Source organism: Lepus europaeus, chromosome 20, assembly GCF_033115175.1.
Source record: "Lepus europaeus isolate LE1 chromosome 20, mLepTim1.pri, whole genome shotgun sequence".
In the NCBI taxonomy this organism is placed as follows: domain Eukaryota; kingdom Metazoa; phylum Chordata; class Mammalia; order Lagomorpha; family Leporidae; genus Lepus; species Lepus europaeus.
This window is the reverse complement of record NC_084846.1, coordinates 11,194,039-11,218,454: the sequence shown is the minus strand read 5'-3', so window position 1 is coordinate 11,218,454 and position 24,416 is coordinate 11,194,039. Positions and strand designations below refer to the sequence as shown.

General features: G+C 41.3%; 1 protein-coding gene across 1 annotated transcript; it reads right to left on the bottom strand.

The window, feature by feature from the left end:
* Nucleotides 1–8,415: 8,415 nt before the first annotated feature.
* LOC133749302 (olfactory receptor 7A17-like) lies at nucleotides 8,416–12,840 on the bottom strand. The gene is made up of 2 exons (XM_062178498.1): nucleotides 12,808–12,840; nucleotides 8,416–9,357 (listed from the first exon to the last, which is right to left on the bottom strand). The coding sequence occupies exons 1-2, from the start codon at nucleotides 12,838–12,840 to the stop codon at nucleotides 8,416–8,418; spliced, it is 975 nt and encodes a 324-aa protein (XP_062034482.1).
* Between the last annotated feature and the right edge of the window lie 11,576 nt (nucleotides 12,841–24,416).

Below are 24,416 nucleotides of genomic sequence, written 5' to 3'. Positions count from 1 at the left end.
CTTAGTAGAGTTCTTTGGGTCGCCTAAATAAAGAATCATATGATCTGCAAAGATGGATAGTTTGAGTTCTTCCTTCCCAATTTGTATCCCTTTAATTTCTTTTTCTTGCCTCATAGCTCTGGCTAGAACTTCTAGAACTATATTGAATAGCAGTGGTGAGAGTGGGCATCCCTGTCTGGTACCAGATCTCAGCGGAAATGCTTCCAACTTTTCCCCATTCAATAGGATGTTGGCCATGGGTTTTTCATATATTGCTTTGATTGTGTTGAGGAATGTTCCTTCCATACCTGTTTGCTTAGAGTTTTCATCATGAAAGGGTGTTGTATTTTATCAAATGCTTTCTCTGCATCTATTGAGAGAATCATATGGTTTTTCTTCTGCAGTCTGTTAATGTAGTGTATTACGTTGATTGTTTTGTGAACATTGAACCATCCCTGCATACCAGGGATAAATCCCACTTGGTCTGGGTGGATGATCTTTCTGATGTGTTGTTGCATTCTATTGGCCAGAATTTTATTGAGTATTTTTGCATCTATGTTCATCAGGGATATTGGTCTGTAATTCTCTTTCAATGCTGCATCTTTTTCCGGCTTAGGAATTCAGGTGATGCTGGCTTCATAGAAAGAATTTGGGAGGATTCCCTCTTTTTCGATTGTTTTGAATAGTTTGAGAAGAATTGGAATTAGTTCTTCTCTAAATGTCTGGTAGAACTCAGCAGTGAATCCATCTGGTCCTGGGCTTTTCTTTGTTGGGAGGGCCTTTATTACTGTTTCAATTTCTCTCTCTGTTATGGGTCTGTTTAGGTTATCTATGTCTTCCTGGCTCAATTTAGATAGGTTGTATGTGTCCAGGAATCTGTCCATTTCTGATAGATTTCCCTGTTTGCTGGCATACAAGTCCTTGAAGTAATTTCTGATGATTCTTTTTATTTCTGTGGTGTCTGTTGTTGCATTTCCCTTTTCATCTCTGATCCTATTGATTTGGGTCTTTTCTCTTCTTTTTTTGGTTAGTTGGGCCAATGGGGTGTCAATTTTGTTTATTTTTTCAAAAAACCAGCTCCTTGTTTGGCTGATTTTTTGTAATGTTTTTTTGGATTCAATCCTGTTGATTTCTTCTCTGATTTTAATTATTTCTCTTCTCCTACTGGGTATGGGTTTGGCATGCTGCAGATTTTCTAGATCCTTGAGATGACTTGAAAGCTCATCTATTTGGTGCCTTTCCAATTTCTTGATGTAGGCACCTATTGATATAAACTTTCCTCTTTACACTGCTTTTGTTGTATCCCACAGGTTTTGGTATGTTGTGCTTTTATCCTCATTTACTTCCAGAAAATTTTTGATTTCTCTTTTAATTTCTTCTATGACCCATTGTTCATTCAGGAGCATGTTGTTCAACCTCCATGTGTTTGCACATGCTCTAGGGATTCCTGAGTTGCTAATTTCCAATTTCATTCCTTTGTGGTCTGAGAAGCTGCATGGTATGATTCTAATTCTTTTGAATTTGCTGAGACTTGCTTTATGGCCTAGTATGTGGTCAATCCTAGAGAAGGTTCCATGTACTGCTGAGAAGAATGTAAAGTCCTTAGATGTAGGATGAAATGTTCTGTAGATATCTGTTAGATCCATTTGGGCTATAGTGTCATTTAAATCTGCTGTCTCCTTGTTGATCTTCTGTCCTGTTGATCTGTCTATCTCTGCGAGTGGAGTATTGAAGTCCCCCAGTACTATTGTATTTGGGTCTAAGTCTCCCTTTAAGTCCCTTAACAAGTCTTTTAAATAAGCTGGTGCCTGTAATTAGGTGCATATACATTGATAATCATTATATCTTCCTGTTGAATGGATCCCTTAATCATTATATAGTGCCCCTCTTTGTCTCTCCTAACAGTTTTTGTGGTAAAGTTTATGTTGTCCGATATTAAGATGGCTACGCCCGCTCTTTTTTCATTTCTGTTGGCATGGTATATCTTTTTCCAGCCTTTCACTTTCAGCCTGTATGGATCATTACTGGAAAGATGAGTTTCTTGTAAGCAGCAAAAAGATGGGTTTTGTTCCTTAACCCAATCCGCCAATCGGTGTCTTTTAACTGGACAGTTCAAGCCATTAACATTCAATGTGACTATTGAGAAGGAGTAACTTTGTCCTGTCATTTGGCAAAGATTTTTTCTAATATATGGTTTGAGACTCCTGTGATCTTTTGCTGTGAGGTTTCCTTCCTTTATCTTCTTTCATATTGGTGACCGTGTTTCTGTGTTTCTGTATGTAACACATCTTTAAGCATCTTTTGCAGGGCTGGACGAGTGGCGACAAATTCTTTCAATTTCTGTTTGCTGTGAAAGGTCTTTATTTCACCTTCATTCACAAATGAGAGCTTTGCAGGATATAATATTCTGGGCTGGCAGTTTTTCTCTCTTAGTACCTGGGCTATATCTTGCCATTCTCTCCTAGCTTGTAGTGTTTCTGATGAGAAGTCAGCTGTGAGTCTAATTGGAGATCCTCTGAGAGTAATCTGGCGTTTCTCTCTTGCACATTTTAGGATCTTTTCTTTGTGTTTCAGTGTGGTGAGTTTGGTTATGACGTTCGTGGTGAGGATCTCTTTTGGTCATGTTTATTAGGGGTTCTATGAGCTTCCTGTACTAGGACGTCTCTGTCCTTCTCCAAACCTGGGAAATTTTCTGCTAGTATCTCACTAAAAAGTCCTTCTAATCGTTTCTCTCTCTCCATGCCTTCAGGAACTCCTAGAACCTGAATGTTGGGTTTTTTAATAGTATCCTGTAGATTCCTGACAGTATTTTTTAGATTTCTGATTTCTTCTTCTTTTCTTTGATTTGACTGTTTCCTTTCCTGTTCTCTGTCTTCTAATTCCGATATTCTCTCTTCTGCTTCACCCATTCTGTTTTTAAGGCTGTCTAATGTGTTTGTCATTTGATCTATTGAGTTCTTCATTTCATTGTGGTTTTTTGTCACTATCACAGTTTCATGTTCTACTAGTTGTTTCATTTCATTTTGATTCCTCCTTAATATTTCATTTTCACGAGAGACATTTTCTATCTTGTCCATTAAGGATTTCTGTAGTTCAAGAATTTGTTTTTGAGAACTTCTTAATGTTCTTATCAATTTTTCGAGATCTGCTTCTTGCATTTCCTCTATCTCTTCATCTTCATAATCTTGAATTGGCGTGTCTTGTTCATTTGGAGGCATCATAGTGTCTTCCTTGCTCTTGTTACCTCGGTTTCTACGTTTGTTGTTTGGCATGTTGGAGATAATTTATGTTTTTTTTTTTTTTTTTTTTTTTTTTGCTGTGGTGTTTTTTTCTTGTTATACTATGCCTCTAAGTGGGCCGTCTGCTTTGATGGATCCTTAGGGGCTGTGATGGGTATGGCCAGAGAGTTCTGCTTGATTCTTCAGGTTTAAGGCTGTGCAAAAAGCTACTCACCCAGATTGTTCACTCCCTTGCTCCTTACTGGATTGCTCTCTCTCTCTCTCTCTTTTTTTTTTTTGACTCAGTTTGGAAGTAATTCCGAATGGCTGAGTGAAATTGAGGGTAGTTGAAATCTGGCCTCTGTGAGTATTCGTTTGATCTACTCCTGGGACCACACAAAGAGTTTATGCAGCCCTCAAGATTCTCCAAATTCCAAAGTTACTGAGTTTGTGGCTGCGCTTTAGATATGTAAAATGGCGCTCTTTGTTTTGCTCGTTGAGTGACAAGAGAGGCCTCTGCTTTTCCCCCCCAGTGTCTTGGGTTTCTGCTGTCTTTGTCTTACCTCCCTCTGGTTCCCGCGCTGGCAAGAGACTGCGGCTCCTCTCCCGCGGTTGAGTTTCCACGCGGTGGGCTGCCTGCAGGTCCTCTGTGTCACATCCACTAGATCTGGAAGCGTTTCCTCTGCAGTTTTTTTCTTGAATCTTTTCCTGAGGCTACAGTAATTCCACTTTTATGAAACTTTATTTTCCCAAACTACGGCGCACGTCCTCACTATCCGCCATCTTGGCTCTGCCCCCTGTGCATTGATTTTATATCCTGCTACTTTGCCAAACTCTTCGATGAGTTCCAGTAGTCTCTTAGTAGAGTTCTTTGGGTCCCCTAAATAAAGAATCATATGATCTGCAAAGAGGGATAGTTTGAGTTCTTCCTTCCCAATTTGTATCCCTTTAATTTCTTTTTCTTGCCTCATAGCTCTGGCTAAAACTTCCAGAACTATCTTGAAGAGCAGTGGTGAGAGTGGGCATCCCTGTCTGGTACCAGATCTCAGCGGAAATGCTTCCAACTTTTCCCCATTCAATAGGATGTTGGCCATGGGTTTTTCATATATTGCTTTGATTGTGTTGAGGAATGTTCCTTCCATACCTGTTTGCTTAGAGTTTTCATCATGAAAGGGTGTTGTATTTTATCAAATGCTTTCTCTGCATCTATTGAAAGAATCATATGGTTTTTCTTCTGCAATCTCTTAATGTAGTGTATTACGTTGATTGTTTTGTGAACATTGAACCATCCCTGCATACCAGGGATAAATCCCACTTGGTCTGTGTGGATGATCTTTCTGATGTGTTGTTGCATTCTATTGGCCAGAATTTTATTGAGTATTTTTGCATCTATGTTCATCAGGGATATTGGTCTGTAATTCTCTTTCAATGCTGCATCTTTTTCCGGCTTAGGAATTCAGGTGATGCTGGCTTCATAGAAAGAATTTGGGAGGATTCCCTCTTTTTCGATTGTTTTGAATAGTTTGAGAAGAATTGGAGTTAGTTCTTTTCTAAATGTCTGGTAGAACTCAGCAGTGAATCCATCTGGTCCTGGGCTTTTCTTTGTTGGGAGGGCCTTTATTGCTGTTTCAATTTATCTCTCTGTTTTGGGTCTGTTTAGATTTTCTATGTCTTCCTGGCTCAATTTAGGTAGGTTGTATGTGTCCAGGAATCTGTCCATTTCTGATAGATTTCCCTGTTTGCTGGCATACAAGTCCTTGAAGTAATTTCTGATGATTCTTTTTATTTCTGTGGTGTCTGTTGTTGCATTTCCCTTTTCATCTCTGATCCTATTGATTTGGGTCTTTTCTCTTCTTTTTTTGGTTAGTTGGGCCAATGGGGTGTCAATTTTGTTTATTTTTTCAAGAAACCAGCTCCTCGTTTGGCTGATTTTTGTAATGTTTTTTTGGATTCAATCCTGTTGATTTCTTCTCTGATTTTAATTATTTCTCTTCTCCTACTGGGTATGGGTTTGGCATGCTGCAGATTTTCTAGATCCTTGAGATGACTTGAAAGCTCATCTATTTGGTGCCTTTCCAATTTCTTGATGTAGGCACCTATTGATATAAACTTTCCTCTTTGTCTTTGTTTCACCTTCATTCACAAATGAGAGCTTTGCAGGATATAATATTCTAGGCTGGCAGTTTTTCTCTCTTAGTACCTGGGCTATATCTCGCCATTCTCTCCTAGCTTGTAGGGTTTCTGATGAGTTTGATTACGACGTGTCATGGTGAGGATCTCTTTTGGTCTTTTTTATTAGGGGTTCTAGGATGTCTCTGTCCTTCTCCAAACCTGGGAAATTTTCTGCTAGGATCTCACTAAAAAGGACTTCTACTCCTTTCTCCTTCTCCATGCCTTCAGGAACTCCTAGAACCTGAATGTTGGGTTTTTTAAGAGTATTCTGTAGATTCCTGACAGTATTTTTTGGATTTCTGATTTCTTCTTCTTTTCTTTGATTTGACTGTTTCCTTTCCTGTTCTCTGTCTTCTAATTCCGATATTCTCTCTTCTGCATCACCCATTCTGTTTTTAAGTCTGTCTAATGTGTTTGTCATTTGATCTATTGAGTTCTTCATTTCATTGTGGTTTTTTGTCACTATCACAGTTTCATGTTCTACTAGTTGTTTCATTTCATTTTGATTCCTCCTTAATATTCATTTTCACGAGAGACATTTTCTATCTTGTCCATTATGGATTTCTGTAGTTCAGGAATTTGTTTTTGAGAACTTCTTAATGTTCTTATCAATTTTTTGAGATCTGCTTCTTGCATTTCCTCTATCTCTTCCTCTTCACAATCTTATTGGGGTTTCTTGTTCATTTGGGGGCATCATAGTGTCTTCCTTGCTCTTGTTACCTCGGCTTCTACATTTGTTGTTTGGCATGTTGGAGATAATTTATGTTTTTTTTTTTTTTGGCTGTGGTGTTTTTTTCTCGTTATACTATGCCTCTAAGTGGGCTGTCTGCTTTGATGGATCCTTAGGGGCTGTGATGGGTGTGGCCAGAGAGCTCTGCTTGATTCTTCAGGTTTAAGGCTGTGCAAAAAGTGACTCACCCAGATTGTTCTCTCCCTTGCTCCTTGCTGGATCTCTCTCTCTCTAATTTTTTTTTTTACTCAGTTGGGAAATAATTCTGCACAGCTGAGTGGAATTGAGTGTAGTTAAAATCTGGCCTCTGTGAGTATTCGTTTGATCTACCCCTGGGACCACACAAAGAGTTTATGCAGCCCTCAATGTGTTCTCAAGTTTTGGCATGGTCCCAAAGTTACTGAGTTTGTGTACTCGTTGCCACTTTACATATTTCAAATGGCTCCTGCTCTTTGTTTTGCTCAGCTTTGTTAGGTGAGTGTAGAGAGAGGCCTCTGCCTTTCCCCACCAATGTCTCTGGTTTCTGAGGTTTTTATCTTACCTCCTGTTCCCACGGTGGTGAGATTCTGCGGCTCAGCTCCTGCGGCTGGGTTTCCACGCAGTGGGCTCCCTGTGGGTTCTCTGTGTCACATCCACTAGATCCGGAAGCGTTTCCTCTGCAGTTTTTTTCTTTAGTCTTTTCCTGAGGCTACAGTAATTCCACTTTTATGAAACTATATTTTCCCAGACTATCTGCGCACATCCTCACTATCTGCCATCTTGGTTCTGCCCCTGTCTGGGTAATTATTATGGACGGCAAAGTAAGGTCAGATTCTTGTCTTAAACAAAATATTATGATCAATTGACTTAGGAGGAATCATCTAGGAAGTTATCAGTCTTTACAAGAGGACTGGGGAGTGAGAAAATCAAATAAGATGCCTTCTTTTATTTGGCCCCAGTGAGACACTAATGTGAACAAGTGCCCACACCTGAAAATACCTTCACAAGTGGAAAGAAACTGGACAGAAATCACGGTATCCAGTAGGAGCTCAATAATAATAAAAGACACACTTCTGAGGATAGGATGGACAATTTTTATTGTTTTAAAGCAGATTATTATTATTTTGAGAGAGAGAGCATGTGAATGAGAATTCCCAAATGTCCACAATGGCCATGAATGGGAAAGCCCAATTCAAGAGCCAGGAGCACAGTGCAGTTCTCCTCCGTGGGTAGAATGGCACACCTCCCAGAGTGCTCACTGTTAGGAAGCTGGATTGGAAGCAGAGGCAGAGCTCAGACCCAGCTGTTCTGATGTGGGATGCAGGCATCCTGAGTGTTTTCTCAGTGCTGTGCTAAGCACTTGTCCTCATTTACACGTTTAAATCAAATTTTAACTTGGAGGAATACTTGCAGGTGAACATGCATCTGTAAGAAATAATGCAGAGAGATCCGTGTAACCTCACCTCAGTTTCCCCAATGGTAACATCTTGCAAAATTGCAGTAAAATACCACACCCAGCATATTAGGAGTTAGAACAACAAATTAAAAAACAGTTACATCAACACCAGCTCCCCCATATAGGCCTTTTACATCTGCTCTCTTCCTCTTGGCACCACATCTGATGCCCAGGGACCCCTCAGCTCTTCACCATTCATGTTTAAAATGTCATGTACAATATAAGCATAGCTATAAAAGATAAATGAGGAAGTAGTTATCTGTGGGTGTTAGTGGTAGACTCTGTTCTTGGAGCTGAAATAGAAACGGGATCCTACATATGGGGATAGTCACCAATGAGAAGTTAGGGAACACATAAATGTGTTAAATTCTGCATTATCTGGAAAGGATGTTAAAGTGCTGACAATGGACAGGAATGATGGAAGAAAACAAAAAACAAGTGGTTTCAGGATTTTCCTGACTACAAAGTAGGCAAACAAACTTAGTTGCCACGTGTAGTATATCTGTTGGAGAGGTAAATCACGTGACTTTCTTTTTCAGTTAAAAGAAATAGTTCTCAGGACAACATGTGTCAGGTAGGAAAAACTATTCCTAAGATATCCTTGCTGTCCCACAGAACAAATGAGAATTTCCAAATTTTTCAGAACATGTTTGGTGTAGTATTGGGAAAGTAGGAAACTAGCAGAGTCACAGACCGTGGGCCACTGAGAACAGAAAGTTCAGTGAGTGTGTTTTGTACAATGTGCAGTGATTGAAATCCATGGAAAGGAAACTCCAGCAAATAAGCAAGATAAAATATTTTCACAAGCAGATCCATGGGTAATAAGTTCTGCCTCTGAGGTTTGGTCTCAGCAATTTTCCATTCCCAAGACAATTTTCCATTTATGGTTTCTCTCCCAAAGATCTTTTCAGGGCCCTCTTTATGTCTTCATTTCTCAGACTGTAGATGAAGGGGTTCAGCATGGGGGTGACCACAGTGTACATCACTGAGGCTGTTGCAGTTGAGCGTGAGTCTTGGGTAACAGCAGAGCTAAGGTAAACTCCTAGCCCTGTGCAATAGAATAAGGAGACGACGGAGAGGTGAGAGGCACAGGTGGAAAATGCTTTATACTTCCCTTGAGATGATGAAATTGCACAGACAGAGGAGACAATCCTGGAGTAGGAGTAAAGGATCCCAGCTAGTGGACCTCCAACCAGCAGCATAGAAGCAAAATACAAAATGAGATCATTAAGGAAGGTGTCAGAACAGGCGCTGTGGATCACCTGGTTCAGCTCACAGAAGAAGTGGGGGATTTCCAGGTGTGTGCAAAAGGACAGCCGCAGCACCATTAAACTTTGCAACAAGGCATGCAGCACACTGATGATCCAGCACACCAGGACCAGCTGCACACAGAGCCGGGGGTTCATGATGACTGTGTAGTGCATGGGATTACAGATGGCCACAAACCGATCATAGGCCATCACAACCAGAAGGAAGTTGTCCAGCCCAATAAACAGTATGAAGAAGAACATCTGGGTGATGCAGCCTGCGTAGGTGATGGCTTGGCTCTGTGTTTGAATGTTCACCAGCATTTTGGGGACAGTGGTGGAGGTGAAGCAGACGTCCACCAAGGACAGGTTGGAGAGGAAGAAGTACATGGGTGTGTGGAGATGGGGTTCTGAGAGGATGGCCAAGATGATGAGCAGGTTCCCAGCCACAGTGGCCAGGTACATGGAGAGGAAGAGTCCAAATATGAGGGGCTGCAGTGCTGGGTCCTCTGAGAATCCCAAAAGTAGGAATTCTAAAATTTGTGTCTCATTCCCTGGCTCCATTGATTGAGATATCTGCAAGAAAAAAAGAGATGCCATGATTACTTTTCACACAAAAATTATTGCTCACTTAGGTTTAATGCTATGATTTGTATTTTGCAGGCAAAAAAATTGATTTCCATATTTTGTGTGTGGATCTGGTCCCATTTGGGGACTCCTGTACAGAGTAAGTTTTCCTTTCCACTTGGCGTTTTCAGCAACGTTCTTGTACATATACTCATTTTAATAAGAATTTTTGTTGCACTTGAGCAATGTAAATTGACTTCTGAGCATGTTCCAACTACTGTCCAACAACAAACATATGCTGCAAAACAAAATTCCCCACTTCCCAGTGATGCAGAAGGATTACCAGCCAACAAATAAATGCTGTGAAAGGAAAGTCAGGCAGAAGGAACATGGGTGGAGAATGTGATTGTCTAGCAGGTGTCTAGGTCAGCTGAAAGAGGAAGCCATGGCTCTGAGACAGAGTGCCACAGGGGATCTCTAGAATGATGGGCTTGTAGGGAGTCAGCCAGTGTAAAGGTCCTGGGGCCCATGTTATTACCTAAGTCAACACTTCAAAGGACTCAACTGTGGCAATGACAATGAGCAGCAGGGAGAGTGGTGGGGATGAGGTAGAGGATGTTGAAGTTTCCTTCCCTACTGCTTCTGAGCCTTCAGCACGTAGAGTCGATTATCCTCTTGTACCTTGTTGTTTTTTAAAATTATTTTTATGTATATTTTAACTTCATCTTGTTGGTACTAAAAAGAGACAAATGGTACATGTTTGTAGGTTTTCCTGTAATATGTCAATACATATGTACATTATATATGTCCAATCAGGATAAATAAATATATTATTTTCCTCAAACAAATGTTTCTTAATTGTGAAAACATCCAAAATCCCATCTTCCTATTTTTTTTAAAATAGGAGAAATATGCGGTACTTTAACATGTATAGTTATCCTACCATGCAATACAATCCCAGAGGTTACTTCTCTTCTCTTAGTAACCATTCATTAATGTTTCCATGTCTCCTCCCCCATCTTTTCCCTCCCTCCCCTGTCTCTGATAAGCACCATGTACATTCTTTTTTTAAAAGATTTTTTAAAAATTTATTTGAAAGGCAGAGAGTTAGAGAGAGAGAGAGAGAGAGAGAGAGAGAGAGAGTCTTCACTCCACTGGTTCATTCCCCAAATGGCCACAACAGCCAGAGCTGAGCCAATGGGAATCCAGCAGCCTGGGGCTTCTTCCAGCTCTCCCACATGGGTGCAGGGGCCCAAGGACTTGGGCCATCTTCTACTGCTTTCCCAGGCGCTTTAGCAGAGAGCTGGATTGGAAGTGGAGCAGCTGGAGCTCGAACTTCCTCCTATATGGGATTCTAGCACTGCAGGTGGCAGCTTTACCCACTATTCCATGGCTCCATCCCCCTCCAGTGATGTGAAATGAATTCCTTCTAAATGCCATGTGTTGGTTACGTTGTGTTCTCACTGTTTTAAGTGTCACCTGGGATAAATGAACCTTGGAATATAGAACCCTGGCACCCCAGCTGTGAACACTGCTGTCCTATCACAAAGATGCACACATACATGCACACACACAACAAGCACACACAGAGACAAACATGCTGACACATGGCCTGCTGCGGCTGTGTTGCCACCATTCCCTTCTTGTCTCTGGCTGCAGTGACAGGGCTACAGGTGGAAATGACCCATGCTGGTCAAATCAGGTTTTCTTTACTGTCAAGTAAATATAAACACCACCCAGAAGTTCCAGTTTGGAAGCCTCCCATGAGCAAATACAAGTGGGGCACTATTGTGGTATGACTCTTCTCTCCCTTTAAAAATTGATTTATTTTTTGTATTTGAAAGAGGGAATTTCGTAATCAAGTGATGCACTCCCCCCAAATGCCTGCAACAGCCGAGGCCGGACCAGTCTGAAGACAAGAACTGGGAGCTTCTTCTGGGTCTTCCATTGGATGGTAGCGACCCAAGTATTAGAGCCGTCTCTGCTGTCACCCAGGGTGTGCATTAGGAGGGAGGTAGAGCTGGGGCTCCCAACTCAGTCACTCAGGACAGGGGATGTGGGCAGTCCAAGTGCTGAGCCAGTCACCATCCATCCTCCTTCACTTGAAGATGCAAAAGAAACTCTTTTCCATCCATGGAGGGTGGAGGAAGCAGACTTTAGAGACAGGATGTCATCATGTCCGGTGGTTATGGAGACACTGAGGAAGGGTGAGATCCTCTGGTCCTGGTAGCTTTGCTACCCAGTGACTTCTGTGTGCCCCCGCAGAGTTAACAACAGAGCAACAGTCTCTCCCATGGATGCAGGTGGTGGTGGTGCTGTTTTTTTTTCTGTGAAGACATTTTTCAGGTTGAAATCTCAAGCATGTAAATAAGCAAAGGAAAGAAGCCAGCCACTTGTGAGAGGGGTGTCCTTCAGCGATTTTGTGGAAAGTTTAATTGAAACATAAGTTTGCTTTGGTGCAGTTTTTGAAATCCATGCATAGTTTATTCATGGTGCACATTTTCTGTGAGCTTGAAGCTCCCTCACAGGCCTGAATTCCATTTTTTTTCCACCAAAAAATAAACTTCCTTGCAATTCATCTCCCTGAAGTTCATGAAGTCTCTCCATGTGGAAACTTAGTGTATGACAAGGTTGGACTTCAGTGTAGTTGGGACAGATGGGATTGCTGAATGACTGTTGGCATAAATGGCTGGCTGCAAGCAAATGAGGTTGGAGCTCTCTGCCATGCATCTTACAGAGAATCAGAGGGATAAACATTAACGTAAGAAGGAACAAAACATTGGAGATGAACATCTAGAAATCTCTCTGTCTGCAGTTGGCAAAAGCATCTGAATGAAGGCAAGAGGCCCAGCAATAAGAAGAGAGACATGGGGCCGGCGCTGTGGCACAGAGGGCTAAGCTTCTGCCTGCAGTGGCAGAATCCCATATGGGTATTGGTTCGAGACCCGGCTGCTCCTCTTTTGATCCAGCTCTCTGCTGTGGCCTGGGAAAGCAGTTGAAGATGGCCCATGTCCTTGGGCCCCTGCACCCATGTGGGAGACCCAGAAGAAGCTCCCGATTCCTGGCTTCAGATAGGTGCAGCTCTGGCCATTGAGACCTACTGGGGAATGAACTAGTGGATGGAAGACTCTCTCTGTCTCTCTCTTAGCCTCTGCCTCTCTCTGTAATTCTAACTCTCAAATGAATAAATAAAATCTTTAATTAAAAAGAGGAGACATACTTAACTAAAAAATATTTACACCTTTTAATGGCAGCAAAAGTCCCCTAAAAGTGAACTGAAGGATAATAATCAAAGCACATTTAATATACCTGCAACTATAGGAAATATGCATGTAGTGTCTGGGCATCCAATTATAACAGACAAATCAGTATGTGGCAAATTATGCAAATCTTTGATCAAACCCTGTAATACGTCTAGAAAATCACAGGAAATCCCTTCCTGCCCCTTAGGGGACAAACCTGAAGGAGATTCACAGTAACCGGGGTGGACATTGTCAATAGGCAGCAATGTCAGACTGTTTCATTTTTTTCTGGCAGCCGTGTTGGTATCATTGTCTTTGGGAAACAAGCTGAAGATGGAAATACTAAAATTACAGGTGGGCATTTGGCTGGCAGCTAAGATGCCATTTGGGATGGCTGCCTCCCACATTTAATGCCTCGGTTTGAGTCCTAGCTCCCCTTCTGGTTTTAGATTCTTGCTAATGCACGCTCTGGCAAGCAGCAGTAGCTGATGATGGAAGTGTTTCAGTCTCTGCCACACAGAGGGGAGAATTGCGCTGAGTCAGCCTGGCCCACCCTCAGCAGTTGTGGGCATGCAGGGAGTGAACCAACAAATGGGAACTCTTTATCTTTCACACAAATTAAAAAATGAATAAATGAAACGAACGATGTAACAGCCATTTAACCCATTTCTGTGTACTCCTGTCACTCTTGATTGTTTTGTTGAGGGTTGTTCATTGTAGGATGTGTAGCAGCATCTCCGGCCTCCACCCATGCCTGCCTGGTGTCACAGCAAAATCACCACGAGCCTTCTTCCATGTCCAGGATCCAGGTGCTTTAGTGCCAATCAGTACATTAGCATTGACACTATAGCAAATCAAGGAGAAAGACCAGCAGAGACCATGAAAATTATGAATTGTCCAGGTGGGAACAGGGATGCCACTGTGGAGCGAACACGTTAGTGTGTTGTGCCAGTTGATGGCAGGCACCCCCTTCATGTGTGATTGAGAGGGAAGGAAGGGGGATGAAAACTGAAGACTGCTGACCATGTGCCCCAGGTTCTACTTGTGCCTTGTTAAAATATATTGAAGGGGGCCGGTGCCGCGGCTCAATAGGCTAATTCTCCACCTTGCGGCACCAGCACATGGGGTTCTAGTCCCGGTCGGGGCGCCGGATTCTGTCCCAGTTGCCCCTCTTCCAGGCCAGCTCTCTGCTGTGGCCAGGGAGTGCAGTGGAGGATGGCCCAAGTGCTTGGGCCCTGCACCCCATTGGAGACTGGAGAAGCACCTGGCTCCTGCCATCGGATCAGCGCGGTGCGCCGGCTGCAGCCCGCCAGCTGCGGCGGCCATTGGAGGGTGAACCAATGGCAAAAGGAAGACCTTTCTCTCTGTCTCTCTCTCTCACTGTCCACTCTGCCTGTCAAAATATATATTGAAGGGGTTGGCACTGTAGTACAGTGGGTAAAGCTGCAGTGCTGACATACCATATGGGCACTGGTCCGAGTCCCGGCTGCTCCACTTCCCATCTAGCTCTCTGATTTGGCCTGGGAAAACAGTAAAAAATGGCACAATTCCTTGGGCCCCTGCACCTGCATGGGAGACCCTGAAGAAGCTCCTGACTCCTGGCTTTGGGTAAGTGCAGCTCTGGCGATTTCAGCCATTTGGGAGTGAACCAACAGAAGGAAGACCTTTTTCTCTGTGTCTCCCTCTCACTGTCTGTAACTCTACCTCTCAAATAAATAAATAAAATCTTTAAAAAAAGAAAATGGAAATACATTTATGCAAGATGACTTATTAATTCTAATGAAGTAAAAGAGCCTTTTGCATTGACAAAGCAGTGGGTGTGACAGTAGGAGGGCGCTAAAGCTTTGTTGACACAAATTTGGAGACTTCATCCTCAGACACACACACACACACAGCAATAAGCAGCAAACAGCAAAATGAGTTTGTTTGAACACAATCAAAAGCATGACTAAACACACCCTAACATCAAGATGGAAAGGCAAAAAATCTGGGAAGACACTTTGCATAAATAAAGTAAATGGTTATCAAGCCCACAAATATATTCATAAATAATTGGAAAGAAAAGCTATTTAGGAGAGCGGCAAGATGGCGGAATAGGAAGGGAGCACACTATTAGTCTGGGCGAGAGACAGGTTAATAAAAGTGGAGATACTGCAAGGCCAAGGAAGAGTAGGGGAAGAAACAGCAGAGGAAACTCTTCCGGAACTAGTGATTCACTGTGGACCTGCGTGGAGAGCGTGGGAGCCCAAGTTTGGGACACCAGCGGCAGACTCAACACACCAGCGCTGGAACGCAAGGTGAGCCGAACCTCAATAGCCCAAGACACCAGCGGGCAAGCGGAAAGAGGAGACTAGAGGGAACGAGGCTTGAAACTCCATGGGGAAAAGTTCACCAGGCTAACTAGAAGAGAGAGAGGAAAAAAAAAAGTGACCGATACGGACACGAGTTTCTCTCTCTCCGCTCACCCCTCAAAGGCAAGCAAGACAAAGAGCAGGCGCCATTTTGGACATACGTCATAAGCAAGGTGACCTCAGGTCTGCACCGGCCCTGAGCCTAGCAGAAAAACCTGACTCTGGGGGGAGGGGTGAAATAACAGAAGATTAGCATCTAACTTGACAACCCAGTGGGAGACTGCAGGAGAATTGGAGCCCACACTGAGGGCAGCACTGATTCCCTGTGTGGTCCTTGGGAAAGAGCTTCCAATCTCTGGCTCCTGTGGATATATCATTTGCCTAACTACCTCCAATTACGTTCAGCTGTGCGGAATTACTTCCCTTTTGAATCAAAAAAAGAAAGAGATTTACCACACCTAACCTGGGAGTGTCATCTTTGACACACCCTCAACCCTGAGGAACCAAACACAGCTCTCAGTCCACACTCATCTCAAGCCTCTAAGGCTCCACTGAAAGCAGACAGTCCACTTAATATAGAGCCATAATGTAACACAAGAAAAAACACCACAGTGAAGAAACCAAATATCTCCAACATGCCAAACAACAAATGCAAAAACTGAGGTAACAAGAACGAGGAAGATACTATGACACCCCCAAATGAAAAAGACACCCCAATTCAAGATTATGAAGATGATGAGATCAAAGAAATGCAAGAAGCGGATCTCAAAAAATTGATAAGAACATTAAGAAGTCCTCAAAAACAAATTCTTGAACTACAGAAATCCTTAATGGACAAGATAGAAAATCTCTCTCATGAAAATGAAATATTAAGGAGGAATCAAAATGAAATGAAACAACTAGTAGAACAAGAAACTGTGATAGTGACGAGAAATCATAATGAAATGAAGAATTCAATAGATCAAATGACAAACGCATTAGAAAGCCTTAAAAACAGAATGGGTGAAGCAGAAGAGAGAATATCGGAATTAGAAGACAGAGAACAGGAAAGGAAACAGTCAAATCAAAGAAAAGAAGAGGAAATCAGAAATCTAAAAAATACTGTCAGGAATCTACAGGATACTCTTAAAAAACCCAACATTCGGGTTCTAGGAGTTCCTGAAGGCATGGAGAGGGAGAAAGGATTAGAAGGCATTTTCAGTGACATACTAGCAGAAAATTTCCCAGGTTTGGAGAAGGACAGAGGCATTTTAGTACAGGAAGCTTATAGAACCCCTAATAAACATGACCAAAAGAGATCCTCACCACAACACATCGTAATCAAACTCACCACAGTGAAACATAAAGAAAAGATCCTAAAAGGTGCAAGAGAGAAACGCCAGATTACTCTCAGAGGATCTCCAATTAGACTCACAGCAGACTTCTCATCAGAAACCCTACAAACTAGAAGGGAATGGCGAGACATAGCCCAGGTACTAAGAGAGAAAAACTGCCAGCCCAGAATACTATATCCTGCAAAGCTCTCATTTGTGAATGAAGGTGAAATTAAGACTTTTCATAGCAAACAGAAACTGAAAGAATTTGTTGCCACTCATCCTGCCCTGCAAAAGATGCTTAAAGATGTCTTACACACAGAAACACAGAAACATGGTCACCAATATGAAAGAAGGTAAAGGAAGGAAACCTCACAGCAAAAGATCACAGGAAGCTCAATTTCTCTTTGACATAGAATTAAACTCTGATGCTCTGTTAAAGCAATGTGTTAAAGCAATCTATTATGTTCTCTTGATGTCTGTTAAATTCTAATTGTTCAAAAACAGCTGAATTTTTATTAAGAGCTATGGGTTATTTAAATATGTGCTTATTTTCTTTTTTTTTTTTAACTTTTATTTAATGAATATAAATTTCCAGTATACAGCTTATGGATTACAATGGCTTCCCCTTCCCATAATTTCCCTCCCACCCGCAACCCTCCCCTCTCCCGCTCCCTCTCCCCTTCCATTCACATTAAAATTAATTTTCAATTCTGCTTATATAAAGAAGATCAATTTAGTATATATTAAGTAAAGATTTCAACAGTTTGCACCCACATAGAAACACAAAGTGAAACATACTGTTTGAGTACTAGTTATAGCATTAAATCAAAATGTACAGTACATTAAGGACAGAGATCCCACATCAGGAGCAAGCGCACAGTGGCTCCTGTTGTTGACCCAACAAATTGACACTCTAGTTTATGGCACCAGTAACCACCCTAGGCTGTCGTCATGAGTTGCCAAGGCTATGGAAGCCTTCCAAGTTCCCCGACTCTGATCATATTTAGACAAGGTCATAAAAGACAGGGTGAGGATAGTAACCAATGATCCTAAGAGTGGCATTTACCAGGTTTGAACAATTATACAGCATTAAGTGGGGAAGAGGACCATCAGTACACATAGGTTGGGAGTAGAGCCATTGGTGGTAGAGTAGAGGTTATGATTACAAAGGAATGAGGCCCAAGTGTACTAGACAGGGTCTAGAACAAAGGACAGAGTCATTATTAGAGGAGCTAAGAAAGGTGTTGTATAAGCTACAATTAAGTTTTCTGATTGAGAGGCAAATAGAACCTGATAGAAGGGGCTTGATAATAATCTGGTGGGCTTTAGGCCTTGTAAGTTAAGAGGCCCAGACCTATCTATCTCTTCACATGGCGTATATCCTAAGGGAGGTGTGAACCTCCTAGGGGAAGGCACTCTGTTGACTTTCATTACTTGGCTGGCCTGGGAGGAGAGCTGGCCAGGTAAAGGCAGGGGGCATCTCTAACAAGAAATTTACAGTTCTGCCTGCAATGTTGCTGACCCTACTTGACCATCCCCTCAGCTGCAGTGGTCACTTTGGAAGTTGGGCTGAGTGAAGGGCTTTTCAGCTTGGAGCCAATAAGATCTGTGGCTCTGACCTGGGCATCCTTCGAGTCCAGGGCAGGTCCATTTCCAGTGACCCAACTCTTGGCAGAGCTGCCAGGGCTCTTCACAAGCTGACTTCTGCTGAAGCCCAGACTTACCACATTGAAAGCCACTGCAGTGGACTGGCCTGTTGGGTCTCCTTGAGGGCAGATCACCGTACAGATCAGCCATTAATAGGCCTGCCACCCATTGCTTCTGATGCCTAGCTTTCTTTTCCTCCTGGTTTGTGTTAAAGCAGACCAGAGGATGCAAGTCAAGGGAGTGCCCATGTCCCATCTCTAATCTTCGGTGGCCTGAACTACAAGTCTATAGTCACAGGCATGTTCTGTAGTAGTTTTTCTAAGGTAGACAATGCCCATGAGGAAAATGATATTCTCACTTTAAAACTTTCTTTCCCTTTGGTCTGAAAGGGAGGTTTTTTTTTTTTTCTACTTACTGTATACTTCGCTGATGGCGATGTGAATCTAGCTATGAGATTATTATTTAAGCTCTTATTTTGGCTATGCTATTACAGAAAAATGTTAGCCATCTCTTATAAGGTCTAAAGATTAAATTGTGCGTCCTACAGATTCCTTCATAATAGAATTAATTCCCTACCTTGAAGAGAATAGAGAAATGAAAGAACAAGTTGGGCTTAGAATAGAGAAATGAGGGAGCAAGTCCTAGATCACTTGCTGAAAATAGCAATATTACATGAATACTTAGCAAACCGTTTCAACCCTTAGATAAGCACTTAAGAAAACATTTTCCAGAAGGTCCAATGCCTTCTATAAATTTTAAGAATCATGTATTTGGAAACACCTCTTAAATATCTAAGATGGTGTAGTTTGTTTAACCAGTAAATTTAAGCACAACCATTAAAATGTTTTTAGTTTCTTTCTACCAACAAGTTTAAAACATATGATACACAGATTCAGGTCCCACAAATTAAAATGTATCTTTGATTGATTTTAGCAGCTTAAATTTATGGACAATCTTATCTAAAAGCCATTTAAAATAAAACTTAATAAAATTTCCCCATGTGGACATACAATATGTACGCACATATAACATAGCATAATAGACCAATATCAAAATCCAAAATATCTAGTTGAACTAAGATTCCTTAACATCATGACATAACATAGTCCAAATTTGATCATTGTTACAAGGTGATTATTCAAGTCTTTGAAAATAAGCACATAGTTAAATAACCCATAGCTCTTAATAAAAATTCAGCTGTTTTTGAACAATTAGAATTTAACAGACATCAAGAGAACATAATAGATTACTTTAACACATTGCTCTAACAGTGCATCAGAGTTTAATTCTATGTCAAAGAGAAATTGAGCTTCCTGTGATCTTTTGCTGTGAGGTTTCCTTCCTTTACCTTCTTTCATATTGGTGACCATGTTTCTGTGTTTCTGTGTGTAACACATCTTTAAGCATCTTTTGCAGGGCAGGATGAGTGGCAACATATTCTTTCAGTTTCTGTTTGCTATGAAAAGTCTTAATTTCACCTTCATTCACAAATGAGAGCTTTGCAGGATATAATATTCTGGGCTGGCAGTTTTTCTCTCTTAGTACCTGGGCTATGTCTCGCCATTCCCTTCTAGCTTGTAGGGTTTCTGATGAGAAGTCTGCTGTGAGTCTAATTGGAGATCCTCTGAGAGTAATCTGACGTTTCTCTCTTGCACCTTTTAGAATCTTTTCTTTATGTTTCACTGTGGTGAGTTTGATTATGACGTGTCGTGGTGAGGATCTCTTTTGGTCATGTTTATTAGGGGTTCTATAAGCTTCCTGTACTAAGATGCCTCTGTCCTTCTCCAAACCTGGGAAATTTTCTGCTAGTATCTCACTGAAAATGCCTTCTAATCCTTTCTCCCTCTCCATGCCTTCAGGAACTCCTAGAACCCGAATGTTAGATTTTTTAATAGTATCCTGTAGATTCCCGACAATATTTTTTAGATTTCTAATTTCTTCTTCTTTTCTTTGGTTTGCCTGTTTCCTTTCCTGTTCTCTGTCTTCTAAGTCTGATATTCTCTCTTCTGCTTCGCCCATTCTGTTTTTAAGGCTCTCTAATGTGTTTGTCATTTGATCTATTGAATTCTTCATTTCATTATGATTTCTCGTCACAATCACCATTTCTTGTTCCACTAGTTGTTTCATTTCATTTTGATTCCTCCTTAATATTTCACTTTCACGAGAGAGATTTTCTATCTTGTCCTTTAAGGATTTCTGTAGTTCAAGAATTTGTTTTTGAGAACTTCTTACTGTTCTTATCAATTTTTTGAGATCCGCTTCTTGCATTTCTTCGATCACCTCATCTTCATAATCTTGAGTTGGGGTGTCTTTTTCATTTGGGGGCGTCATAGTGTCTTCCTTGTTCTTGTTAGCTTGGTTTTTACGTTTGTTGTATGGCATGTTGGAGATATTTGGTTTCTTCACTGTGGTGTTTTTTTTTTTTCTTGTTATACTATGACTCTAGATTAAGTGGACTGTCTGCTTTTAGTGGAGCCTTAGAGGCTTGAGATGGGTGTGGACTGAGAGCTGTGTTTGGTTCCTCAGGGTTGAGGGTGTGTCAAGATGACACTCCCAGGTTAGGTGTGGTAAATGTCTCTTTCTTTTGTTGATTCAAAAGGGAAGTAATTCCACACAGCTGAATGTAATTGGAGGTAGTTAGCAGGCAAATGATATACCCACAGGAGCCAGAGATTGGAAGCTCTTTCCCAAGGACCACACAGGGAATCTCTGCTGCCCTCGGTGTGGGCTCCAATTCTCCTGCAGTCTCCCACTGGGTTGTCAAGTTAGATGCTAATCTCCAGTTATTTCACCCCTCCCCCCAGAGTCAGGTTTTTCTGCTAGGCTCAGGGCCGGTGCAGACCTGAGGTCGCCCTGCTTATGACGTATGTCCAAAATGGCGCCTGCTCTTTGTCTTGCTCGCCCTTGAGGGGTGAGCGGAGAGAGAGAAACTCGTGTCCGTTTCGGTCACTTTTTTTTTTTTTTCCTCTCTCTCTCTTCTAGTTAGCCTGGTGAACTTTTCCCCACGGAGTTTCAAGCCTCGTTCCCTCTAGCCTCCTCTTTCCGCTTGCCCGCTGGTGTCTCGGGCTATGGAGGTTCGGCTCACCTCGCGTTCCAGCGCTGGTGCGTTGAGTCTGCTGCTGGTGTCCCGAACTTGGGCTCCCACGCTCTCCACGCAGGTCCGCTGTGAATCACTAGTTCCGGTAGAGTTTCCTCTGTTGTTTCTTCCCCTACTCTTCCTTGACCCTGCAGTATCTCCACTTTTATTAACCTGTGTCTTGCTGAAGAATATCAATGTGCTCCCTTCCTATTCCGCCATCTTGGATTCCCCGATTAAATATGTGCTTATTTTCAAAGATTTGAATAATCACCTGTAACAATGATCAAATTTGGTCTATATTATGTCATGATTTTAAGGAATCTTATTTCAACCAGATATTTTGGATTTTGAGCCTTCTTGACATTCTTGACAGGCATTCAAGAAATCAAAGTTTCAAACAATCTGGTCTCTAAAATTTCCAACCTGGACTTTGGTTTTTCCAGTTTGGCCCAACTGAAAAAATAGAAAGACCTATGTCTCTCATCTTATAGAGACACCAACTAATCAGGCTATTTGGATTATAATAGAAGTACTGTCAAGATGTGATGTGGTACCAAACTTTAAGTTTCTATAATGGAAAATGCTATTAATACAAATGTTTGAGAATTAAAAAGTCTAATGATCTTGTGTTACTAGACATGATAGTTATCTTAAGGAGAAAGCCCCAGAGGCCTAAAGGGTTAAATAATTGTAAAATCCTACAGGTACTTTCAAAAATACTGTGAAGTAAGCAAGTGCCTCTTGTTGGTTGATGAGTTTATAATTTTAAACATGGCGACTTAAAGTCTTTTGTCATCCACAGTTATATATGATTTGCTGCTCATAAAACTAAAGCGTTGTTGGTTCTGTGTTTAGCTGTCCTTCTATAGGTTCCTATGGACTTTTTCCAGCCACTTCTATTGTATTCAGTACTTTGGGATGGCTCTGTAAACAGATGAAGCCAATAATGTATTAACAGTACCAACTGAGAGAAAGTATGGTTAACTGAGGTTACTAAAAAGAAAAAGCAATTCAAATCAATTGGCAATCTACAAAAAGAGTTAAAGATTTTAAAATCTATTATTAAAATTGCTATATTGGTCTACTATGCTATGTTATATGTGTGTACATATTGTATGTCCACATGGGGAAATTTTATTAAGAGTTTTTTTTTTTTTATTAAACTTTTATTTAATGAATATAAATTTCCAAAGTATAGCTTATGGGTTACAATGGCTTCCCCCCTCGCACAACTTCCCTCCCGCCCGCAACCCTCCCCCCTCCCGCTCCCTCTCCCCCTCCATTCGTGTAAAGATTCATTTTCAATTCTCCCTACATACAGAAGATCAGTTTAGTATACATTAGGTAAAGACTTCAACATTTTGCCCACATAGCAACACCAAGTGAAAAAACTACCATTGGATTACTAATTATAGCATTAAATAGCAATGTACAGCACATTAAAGACAGAGATCCTACATAATTTTTTTCAAATTAATTAATTTTCTATGCCATTTCCATTTTAACACCAGGTTGTTTTTTTTTTTCTTTTTTTTTTTTCGTTTCCAATTCTCTTTATATACAGAAGATCACTTCAGTCTATAATTAGCAAAGACCTCATCAGTCTGCGCCCACACAGAAACGCAAAGTATAAAAATATTGTTTCAGTACCAGTCATAGCATCCCTTGGCTTTAGACGACACATTAGGGACAGATCCCACATGGGGTGTAAGTACACAGTGACTCCTGTTGCTGACTTAACAATTTGACACTCCTGTTCATGGCGTCAGTAATCTCCTTAGGCTCTAGTCATGAGTTGCCAGGGCTATGGAAGCCTTTAGAGTTCGCTGACTTTGATCTTATTCCGATAGGGTCATAGTCATAGTGGAGGCTCTCTCCTCCCTTCGGAGAAGGGCACCTCCTTCTTTGATGGCCCCGTTCTTTCCACTGGGATCTCACTCACAGAGATCTTTCATTCAGGTCTTTTTTTTTTTCCCATGATATCTTGGCTTTCCATGCCTGCTATACTCTCATGGGCTCTTCGGCCAGATCTGAATGCCTTGAGGGCTGATTCTGAGGCCAGAGTGTTGTTTAGGACATCTTCCATTCTATGAGTCTGCTGTGTATCCCACTTCCCATGTTGGATCTTTCTCTCCCTTTTTGATTCTATCAGTTAGTATTAGCAGATACTTGTCTTGTTTGTGTGATCTCCTTGACTCTTAGAGCTATCAATTGTGAGCTGAAATTGATCACTTGGACCAGTGCGATGGCATTGGTACATGCCATCTTGATGGGATTGTGCTGGAATCCCCTGGCACTTTTCTAACTCCACCATTTGCGGCCAGTCCGATTGAGCATGTTCCAAATTGTTCATCTCCTCCCTCTCTTTTTCCACTCTTAGATTTAACAGGGATCTCTTTTCAGTTAAATTTAAACACCTAAGAATAATTGTGTGCCAATTACTGAGTTCAACCAATAGTACTAGAACAACAACAATAACAACAAATACTAAAAAGGATAAAATACTGCACTGTACATCTAAAGTCAGGACAGGAGCTGATCAGTTCATTGTTGCTTATTGTGTCCATTTCATTTAACAGGTTTCCCCTTTGGCGCTCAGTTGTCACCGATCAGGGAAAACAAATGATATTTTTCTCTTTGGGACTGGCTTAATTCACTCAGCATGATGTTTTCCAGATTGCTCCATCTTGTTGCAAATGACTGGGTTTTGTTGTTTCTTACTGCTGCATAGTGAGGTTCCATCTCACCCCAGTGAGAATGGCTCACATTCAGAAATCTACCAACAACAGCTGCTGGAGAGGATGTGGGGAAAAAGGGACACTAACCCACTGTTGGTGGGAATGCAAACTGGTTAAGCCGCTATGGAAGTCTGTCTGGAGATTCCTCAGAAGAGTTTTTTTTAAATGGCTTATGGATAAGATTGTCCATAAATTTAAGCTACTAAAATCAATCAAAGATACATTTTAATTTGTGGGACCTGAATCTGTGTATCCTATGTTTTAAACTTGTTGGTAGAAAGAAACTAAAAACATTTTATATAGTTGTGCTTAAGTTTACTGGTTAAACAAACTACACCATGTTAGATATTTAAGAGGTGTTTTCAAATACATGATTCTTAAAATTTATAGAAGGCATTGGACCTTCTGGTAAATGTTTTCTTAAGTCGTTATCTAATGGTTGAAACTGTTTGCTAAGTATTCCTGTGATATTGCTAATGTCAGCAAGCGATCTAGGACTTGCTCCCTCATTTCTCTATTCTAAGCCCAACTTGTTCTTTCATTTCTCTATTCTCTTCAAGGTAGGAAACTAATTCTATTATGAAGGAATCTGTAGGACACACAATTTAATCTTTAGACCTTATAAAAGCGATGGCTAACATTTTTCTGTAATAGCATGGCCAAAATAAGAACTTAAATAATAATCTCATAGCTAG

Bases quoted from the DNA above. Each gene is read 5' to 3' on its own strand.
- LOC133749302 (XM_062178498.1), bottom strand. From the start codon at position 12,840: ATGTCCACCCCGGTTACTGTGAATCTCCTTCAG. The intron at 9,358-12,807 runs GTTTGTCCCCTA...TTTTTCTTGCAG, and splicing joins TTACTGTGAATCTCCTTCAG to ATATCTCAATCAATGGAGCC.